General features: G+C 39.7%; 1 protein-coding gene across 1 annotated transcript; it reads right to left on the bottom strand.

Annotated features, from left to right (window-relative positions):
- Positions 1–7,251: 7,251 nt before the first annotated feature.
- LOC132178168 (MDIS1-interacting receptor like kinase 2-like) lies at positions 7,252–8,437 on the bottom strand. Its single transcript, XM_059590620.1, has 3 exons — positions 8,308–8,437; positions 7,532–8,188; positions 7,252–7,370 (listed from the first exon to the last, which is right to left on the bottom strand). Exons 1-3 carry the CDS (start codon positions 8,435–8,437, stop codon positions 7,252–7,254), a joined length of 906 nt encoding a protein of 301 aa, XP_059446603.1.
- Between the last annotated feature and the right edge of the window lie 1,362 nt (positions 8,438–9,799).

The raw sequence follows: 9,799 nt of genomic DNA, 5'->3' as shown, positions 1-9,799 counted from the left end.
AATTGTCATCAAAACACCCAGCAGCATCACATACCAACACACTCTCAAGTTCAAGTTTCAGGCTACCAACAACGAAGCTGAATATGAAGCACTCATAGCCGGGCTTCACCTAGCGAAGCAATTGCGAGCCAGCAATGTAAGTGTACAAAGTGACTACCAACTAGTGGTCGGACAAATGATAGGCGAATATAAAGCAAAAGGAGAGAAGATAAAAAAAAAAAGTATTTTCAGAAAGCCCTAGCTGCAAAGGACACATTTGCAAAATTTCAAATCCAGCAAGTCTCAAAAGAGTACAACGTTAAAGCGGACCAGTTAGCACGCCTTGCCACTTCAAACATTGAACCACCTCAGGGAAAGCTGAAAACATTACCTATTGAAGATCACCAAACCCCAGGTATGTGATGTCAATAAATGATATAAGTTGGAAAAAACCTGTTGTGAAATATTTGACAAATGGAGGACTCCTAGAAGACCCAAAAGAGGCCAAAGCAGTTTGGTGCCGAGCTGCTAGATACACGATCCAAAATGTCATTTTGTACAAATGAAGTTTTATACATCCGCTGTTGCGATGTCTGTCAGATGGGGAAGTAGACTACGTCTTAAGAGAGATTCATGAAGGCATATGTGGGAACCATTAGGGAAGAAGATCCCTCACCACAAAGCCTTGAGGGTAGGATACTACTAGCCCACCATGGCCCAAGATGCACACGACAAGGTCAAAAAATGCCAGCAATTCGCCAACGTCCCTCAGAGTCCGCAAGAAGATCATACGTCCATATTTACTCTATGGCTGTTTGCCCAGTGGGAAGTGGATATTGTCTGACCCTTGCCACTAGGAAAATGGGGAGTCAAGTTTGCTGTGGTAGTAGTCAACTACTTCACCAAATGGGCAGAGGTGAAAGCACTAGCTACAATAACTAAAAAGAAGATTGAACACTTCATGTGAAGATTAGTGGTTTGTAGTTGGCATCCCACAGTCGATTGTTTCGAATAACAGTAAGTAATTCGATAACCCACCAGAGACTAGTGTTCGGAACTGGGTATACATAACTATTACTCTTAACCAGCACACCCCCAAGCCAATGGGCAAGTCGAAGCAACAAACAAAACAATCTTCAGAATGATAAAGAGAAGGTTAGACAAAGCCAAGGGTCTAGGGGAAGAAGAATTACCAGAGGTACTGTGGGCTTATCAAACGACCACGAGAACAGCAACTGGAGACACTCCATTTGCCCTAGCATTTGGAAGTGAAGCAATGATTCTAGGTGACATAGGCATGCCAAGTCACAGGCAAGCCTACTTCAATGAGGAAGAAAACAGTCAAAATTTAAGGGAGAATCTGGATATACTAGATGAAAGAAGGACACAGGCCGCCATGCACATAGCAGCCTATCAACAGACCACTGCAAAATACTATAATCAGAAGGTCAAACACAGTGATTTCAAAAGGGGAAACCTTGTTCTAAGAAAAATGCTGCCTCCAATGAACGACCCAGTCGACGGTAAGTTGGGTCCCAAAAAATGATGTGGTGTTTTCAAAGCAAAAATAATCAATGATAAAATACCAGTCGCAATAATACGAATCTTTGTAGGATAAGGCTATAGAGACAGTGTCGAACCTCAAGGACTGTAAGGGTGTTGTTATCAAGTTTATGAAGATTAAAAGTAACTTAATTTAAAAGATGATTGAATTGTTTTGTAACTAAAGTGCATGAAAATAAAAGAGAATTTGAATATAAGAGAGAGTGTAGGGTATTGACTTCACCTCCATCCGCACAACAATGGTTAATCATATTTAATCAATAAATTCATTCTATGCATGGTATAACTAAACAAGAAAATATCTTATTAAAGAATAAGTATAATCCATCTTTGGTTGGCACGGATCATCCACCTAACCACTAAGATGTGGTACGACCTGTCTTCCTTTGGTATGGATTATATAATTCTTTAATAGCGTACATATAATCAAGAGAGTAAGTATCACCCATCTTTGGTAGGCATGGATCGTCCACCTAACCACTAAGATATGGTACGACCCGTCTTCCTTAGGTATGGCCTATCTAACCCTTTTGATTATATGTTAGTTAAAACCGTTGTATAATCATCATCCCCATCATCACAGAAAATAAGAATGATTTGAGTTCAATAAAAGTAAAAGACTTTCTAAGACAAGATAAGAATTTCACAAATATTGATTTTCGAATTTAAGAACAATTGCATTTAAACATTAAAAACAAAATTAAATTGTAGCAATTCTCATAATTATATAATCAACATGCATGAATTGAAAATCTATAAGTTTAAATACAAGCAAACCAATGTGCTTGGATAGGGATACATTGATACCCCACTATGGGGTTTAACCGCTCATGACTCTGCTAAGCCTCCAAGAACTATTTGCTGAATTTTTGCCCGAGGTAGTGGTGTCTTTCTTCAATGTTTAGAGGCCTATTTGTAGGGATTCAGAGAGCCCTAGAAGCCCTAGAAACCCTAGGAAAATCGTAGGCCAGTCTCCCAGTCCAAGTAGAGACTGAAAACCCTTTCTCAGGTGGGTTTGGAATCCCTGCGTGTCCTGGAAACCCGAGTGCGCTCGATCGCATGTCTGGTGTGCTCAATGGCAATTCTGGTGCGTTCGATCACCCTCGAGCGCACCTCCGTTTGGACGGGAAGTTCATCTTTCGGATGGCTTGCAAACAGAGCCTCTTTTGACCACTTAAACATTGGAATTAGCCAACTCTAGTGAAACTGGACTTTGTACATCTTTTAGTTAGCTTTCCAATGCCACAAAGCTTGCTCCAATCAGAGTTTTGAAACTCTAGATATGGCCTTTTTAGTAGGACTCGTCAGGTGTGAATCATCGCTTGATCCAAATTTGCTGCCAATGCTCCCCAAAGTGCATTTTAAGCCCAAATTAAATGGTTTTTCTTATATTCTCCCTAAGAACCTGAAAACACTAAAACCAAAACAAAATCAAACAAATAATAACGTTAAGGAATTAACATATGCGAGTTAAGGGGCTTGAATGTGTAACATTTGGTACTTATCAGTCCATCTTGGGAAGGTCCCTACCGAGAGAAGGATTGCAAGTGACCAGGAACTTACCACCTTGAAACACTAGAAGGGAAACCATTAGCCCATCCCTGGAAACACGGAACATCTCCAATATTACTATCAATAGAACGAATGAAAGGGGCGCCAACAAGACCACTCAGGTATGAACCATGTATAAATTTACTACTTACCTCCTAATTAAGCTAACATGAACAACAAAGGAAGCGAAAAGAACCAAACCATGAGCGTCAAAGGTGGCAAAACAAAGTGAATCAAGGTGATTAACTTGAAATTATTTCCTTATTTAATTTCCCATTATGAATTCTATACACCCGTACTGACTTAAGCATTAGAGAGTCAACGGTCCCAAGAACACTCGATAATCCAGGGACAATGTCCCAAGAACTCCTCCAAGTAGACCACTCAACGATCCTACAAAGGAAAGGTATGCATGTGAAATGCAGCTCCACATACGTGAAACCACAAAACGGTGATGAGCCAACATCCCGCCCGGGTTGGTAAGGGTATACCCCGTTCGCAAAATGGTACTCCTTTATGCAACTAGTTAAAACAATGTCTTGGTAGCCCACCAAGAACAAATTAAAATGCCTCTGTTCAAACAACGGAAAAGTCAAAAGGCCAACATCCCGCTTGGGTTGATAGTAGTATACCCCATTTACACACAATGGTAGTCTCCTATACAACTAATTAAAACAGTGTCCGGGTAGCCTAAATACTGAATCTCCATGCAGAATGGTTTCACGATGTTCAACTCTCATATTAAATTGAGAAGCCCTCTCTCACACACATAAAGAATGAAGTTTTTACTTTTAAACTCAGAAAAAGTGCAGATACAAAGACTTGTAGGAAAGCACAAAGAAAGAAATACACAAAAAGAGGCCTCAAATGTCGTCGTCACTATCAAGATCCACAAAATCCACAGGAACATTAGCCGGAGGAACCTAATCACCTTTAGCAGCTGGGCGAGGAAGGAAGGTAGTGGGGCATTCCTTCCTAAACATGCGATCTCTAGCCACCGCCAGACTCTGAAGAACTGGAAATGGGCAATCTCGCCAAGTCAACGTGCCAAGATCCATCGGCCCATATTCTCCTTGTACGAAGCCTTGGCACACTATAAGCACTTTACAAGGAGTATAACCGGGTGGCATAAGTCTTAGAAACGTAATGGTCATGATGAGCCTATTTTGATCCTTTTATTTTTTTTTCAAAATATGTGCTCAAATTTTTTATTTTTTATTTTCTCAAAACATGTTTTAAAATTAGAAAAAAAAGAAAAAAAACGTAAACATACCTATCGTGGCCACTTTTCCTTTACGCAGAGGAGACTTGGTGGGGCAACTTGTCCTACAAGCGTAATACCCATAAGTATTTTCACAGCAGTACTGGACACTCCCACTAGTCCCGACTGTATTTTACAGGGAACAAGGGATTGGGCCCTCGCATTCGTTAATATCTTACATGCGAGACAAACAATGTTAGTATCTAATAAATCAAAGAGAGTGACTTCTATAAGGGGGTGGTGTAAACACACCCCTTTGTGCCCACCACTCATCAAGTGACACCTCAGCATTTTAGAATAAACTTAAATTTAAGAAAAAAAATACTCTCGTACCAGATTAATCCACCTAAACCCTAAAAAATCCTTTTTTTTTTAAAAAAAAAAAAAAAAACAAAAATTGACGGGGTGGCTGGGTGGCCACCCCATCCCCCACTGGCCACCCCATCGCCTAGGGGTTGCTCGCGCGCCCACCCCCAGCCCATACGAGGTGGCCGGCAAGCCATCCCCAGCCCATATGGGGTGGCCGTTGAGCCACCCCTTGGGCTAGGGTGGCAGCGCGGGCCACCACCAGGCCATGGGGTGGTCGGTGAGCCACCCCATGGGCGGAGGTGGTGGCTGCAGATATTCTTAAAAAAAAAAAAAAATTGAATAAACCTAAATAATTTGGTGTTTTTGTTCTTATTTGGGTTTGTGCAATAATCCTAGGTGCCAGCTTCTTATTGGTGGGCATAAAGAAGGTAGTTTATACCACCTCCTTATAGAAATTATACTCATCCTCATGAGGCCTTCTAGTAATTGATTGTTGCGGATATATAATATAAGACGTATGCGCCCAAAAAGTAACAATTGTGGAGCATCCATATATATGGGATCATTTTCCTGGTAATTTATGAGAGTTCAATCATGGATGCTATGTTCATGCGCAGCAAGCACAAACTAGTCCAGAAAAAGACGTACAGCTTGGTCTTGTTGGCAACTTCCATACAATTTCTTGGCAACTTTTAGAAGGAAGATAATGGCGTTATAAAAGGCGGGCCCCGGGGGCTTGGGCTTTGCTGCTTCACTCACAAGCCAACTCATCACTATCCTAGAAAGAAAGAAAGAGAGAGAGAGATGGTGGTGCAACTGCAAATTATATTTCAGATAATTTTGCTATTGTTTTCAATTGATGCAATATTTGTACAAGCAGCTGCGGGTTTAGCAATTAATGGTTCATGTGAAGCAAGCTGTGGGGGTGTTAACATCGGAATATGATCTTCTCCAGTCCAAAATAGACTTGAGAATATTCAATTCATGGCTAGGATTTCTTTTTAAAAATCCTAAAGCTATAAATAGGACACTTGTCCACTAACCAAAAATAATAATAAAATATTATTTTAGATTTAGATAAAAATAAAAAACAAAATTATAAAATATTAAGGGGAAGTTGGCCACCCCATTAGGGGTGGCAAGACCACCCCAGTTGGGGGCTGGGGTGGCTTCGGCAACCCCAGCCAATTCTTAAAAAAAAAAAAAAAAAATCGTTGGCCCTTGGAGGGCCAAATCTAAAAAAATAATAAAAAAATAAAAAAAATAAAAGTTGGTTAGCCCTTTGGGGGTGGCTAGACCACCGCCGTTGGGCTTGGGGGTGGCTTCAGCCACCACAGACCAGCCGTTTGTGGTGGCTGAAGCCACCCCCATGGCCCTTAGGGCTGGTTCAGCCACCCCCATAGACATTGGCGGTGGTCCGGCCACCCCCAAGGGCCATGGCGGTCTGGGGTGGCCAAAGCCACCCCATCCCCCAACTCGGGTGGTCCGGCCACCCCTTAATATTTTATAATTTTATTTTTTACTTTTATTTAAATCTAAAATAATATTTTATTATTATTTTTGGTTAGTGGACAAGTGTCCTATTTGTGGCTTTAGGATTTCTAAGAAGAAATCCTAGCCATGAATTGGATATTCTCCAGTCCATTTTGGACTAGAGAAGATCTTATTCCATTAACATCACATACCCTTTTGGAATGGGAGATGGTTGCTTCGTTGATCCATGGTTTGAAGTAGTTTGCAATAATAGCGACTCTTGGGCCTCTCCCAAACCTATTTTGAAGAAGCTCGACCTCGAGGTGCTCAACATTTCATTAGAAACTTATACTTCAGGAAGCAGTACAATTCTCGTCAATTATCCGAGTAATAAGAGTAAAATGTAGCTATTTGGTCTTTTATTCGGTGAATGTAAGTTATAAACTGAACCACCTAAATCATTGTTTTTTATTTTCTTTATCCAATACATTATCCTTTAAAACTGTCCATATATATGAAAATTTCTCAAAATGCAGCCCGACGTTTCTGATCCTAATGAATATGACCACTATCCTTATTATTAAAATTTGTTAAATATAGGAAATGAACCAGAAGAAAGATGTCTCATCTTTTGAATTAGGATATGATTTGAAGATGTTATAGTAATACGCATGTTCGGATTGTGTAGATATTAAAGTTGAAGTGGGGTAGCTAAGATATGTTTGGATCCCCTGATAAGTGTCTAGAAAGAAAAGGGTAGAAGGAAAGATCAAAAACAAGAATATAAAAAGAAACAGCACTAGGATGTTAATTAATAACTGGTGGAATAGAATGCATTTTGATCATATTGTCGTTCAGAGAGTTAAAGTTGTGATATCCAACAATTGTCCTAATGTAATGACGTCTAGTGGCTCTGACAGAGGAGGCCTACTTGTTGATAGCTTTTGAGAGACTTGTTGCATTGTCGGCCTCTACTGCTGACTGGCATTTAGGCAAGCAAATGCTATCTTTGCAATGGATAGCACTTCCTCGGTTACTCAACCTCTTGGAGGTGAGAGGCGTTGGTCCAACACTTCCTTCAGTGTGATTTGATGGGAAATTGTCGATGATGATGATCACGACGATATGGTGGAGATGAAGCTGCCTGGATGCCTTCCCATTATCACTTCCAATGCTACCATCCCAAAGCTGTAAACATCGCACTTCTCGTTCACTTCCGTTGTGTAAGCAAACTCTGCAAAGAAGATATTAGCAAATGGTATATATGGATATGATATTGTCCGCTTTGGGTCAATCCCGCACGGTTTTATTATTAGGTTTATCCCGAAATGCTTCATACCATTTAGAGAGAGCATGCTTTATGAGTGAGTAGCAACTAGTGAGGACAAAGCTTACCTGGAGCTGAATACCCGAGGGTGCCTGCATATGATGTGCAATTGGATGAGTTAGGCTTTAAAATCCTTGTTGTGCCGAAGTTAGAGACGTGGGCTTCATTGTCCAAATCTAGCAGTATGTTATTGCTTGATATGTCTCGATGAATAACAGGAGGTGAGCAGTCGTGGTGCATGTAGGATAAAGCTCTGGCAACACCTCTTACAACTTTCACCCTCCTAATCCAGTCCAATTCCATTGCCTTAACCTCATTGCTCAATATCTTTCTCAAGCTTCCCCCTTCCAAGAACTCATACACCAAATATGAGTATCTTGCATGTGAACAAAACCCGTGAAGCTTTACAATATTCTGGTGTCTTACTTCTGTTAAAGCAGTAATCTCACTGGTAAAGGCTTTTAGGTTAGCCATTATGACATCCTCTGATTGGTGAAGTTTCTTCACAGCAGCAACTTGATCGTTTGGCAACTCAACTCTATAAACTCTTCCACATCCCCCCTCTCCAATGCTATATCTTGAGTTGAATGCCTCTGTTGCTTCAACAATGCTTTGATGTGCTATTTTCCCATCATAGCTCCATATCACAAACATATTTTCATTTTCTGTATCCCTTGGCTCATCATCTATCTTTCTCACTTTTTTGAAACCAACACAGTATATTCCTGCAATGATATATAAAAGAAATAGGGCACCCAAAAGAGAGACTGTGATCAAAATCGCAGCTCGGAGGTTCATCTTTCCACCAGGTCTTTTGCTCAACAAATAGGGCAAGCCTGCAAACCAGTGTTGTTGCCACACAAGCCTCTGTTATGTTCTAGTGCTGCTATTTGTGCCCTGCTGAAAGCTTTGTTGTTAGGAAGAGGTTCCTCCAAATTATTGTATGATATGTCCACGGATGTCAAGCTTAACATTTCATTAAAAGTGGATGGGATCAAGGTAGACAGAAAGTTATGGGACATGTTTAACAATGCTAAGTAGTGTAAATATCCAAGCTCCCATGGTTGGAGGGCGGACGAAAGAGGCCGGAGTTGCTGCTTTATGGCCGGAAGACACCAACAAAACATAATAAAAAATTAAAAATTAAAAAAAAAAAAAAAAAAAACCAAGGGAAAGACAAGCAAGAGGGGAGGGGGAGAATAAAAGAGGGGTAGAGGGGGGAGGGGGAGGAGGGTGAGCACCCTCCTCTCCAGATTCATATCTGGTTTCTATTTATGGATACATTATTAATTATTCTTATAGGTGAAAGGGAATCACCATAATGATTAAATTTTTAGTATATCGTAATTTTCACCCAAAGGTGAATTGTGGTAGTGCTACTTATTGTTCGTTGAAAATTATTTTATGTTTGATAACTTAAAGCATTAATGTAGTGAGCATTTATTTAATTGAAGTGTTAGTCATATTTCACTACATTTGCATACTTCATCTGTTGTGGAACAAATTTCTTAGACTAGTTTGAACAAGTTCAGTTTCACCTTATTTGGTACTCCAAACTGAGAAATCGTTTACTATTACTGATTCAAGCAGTGCGGAAGAAAAGACTGTATACAAGTCTCGATAGATTGAGCATTATGTTTAAGTGAATGAGCATAGCAAATAATATTAAGTAATTACTTCCTAACAAGGGAAGAACGTTTTGGTTCAGCTAACTAGACCCTTGTTATGACATTGATGGCTGAACTTACTACCATGAAATTTAATGGTAGAAATGGGGATGCATGAGCATATCCTTGAAATGACACATCTATCTACTAAATTGAACAAGTTGTGTGCAAATTTAAATAACTCATAAGCGCACGAGTCGTGTGTAATAAAGTGTGTGCAAGTGTGAGGTTGAACTATAAGGAGTTGTGTGTTCGAGTGATTTTGTTGTGCAAAATTAAAATAAACAAAATAAAATGATTAAAAACAATTAATGGAAAAACACTAAGGTTTTCGGAATCCACCTCGCCAAATCAAACAACACATTCTTGCATTTTATACATACAACCGACAAACAATAGGTTTTATACATTGTTCAAAGTTTGTAAAAATGCATATTAAATCATTCGATGAATCCAACCGTTAAACGAATCACAACGAATATCCAATTGAGATCAAATCATCCACTGTATCCATTTGATATACGAATCACAATGGATATCCGTTCTCAATCGAATCATTCGATGTATCCATGGATGAAACACAACGAATATCAAACTTTTTATGAATAAAAGACACAACATTCAATCAAATGAAATTAATCAAGCAATTGAATTGAATTCGAACAACAA

This window comes from Corylus avellana, chromosome ca4, assembly GCF_901000735.1.
Source record: "Corylus avellana chromosome ca4, CavTom2PMs-1.0".
Classification (NCBI taxonomy): Eukaryota; Viridiplantae; Streptophyta; class Magnoliopsida; order Fagales; family Betulaceae; genus Corylus; species Corylus avellana.
This window is presented reverse-complemented; position numbering and strand designations above follow the sequence as displayed.

Bases quoted from the DNA above. Each gene is read 5' to 3' on its own strand.
- LOC132178168 (XM_059590620.1), bottom strand. From the start codon at position 8,437: ATGTTAAGCTTGACATCCGTGGACATATCATACAATAATTTGGAGGAA. The intron at 8,189-8,307 runs GTTTGCAGGCTT...ATATCATTGCAG, and splicing joins CTTGTGTGGCAACAACACTG to GAATATACTGTGTTGGTTTC. The intron at 7,371-7,531 runs GTAAGCTTTGTC...TCTTCTTTGCAG, and splicing joins CCTCGGGTATTCAGCTCCAG to AGTTTGCTTACACAACGGAA.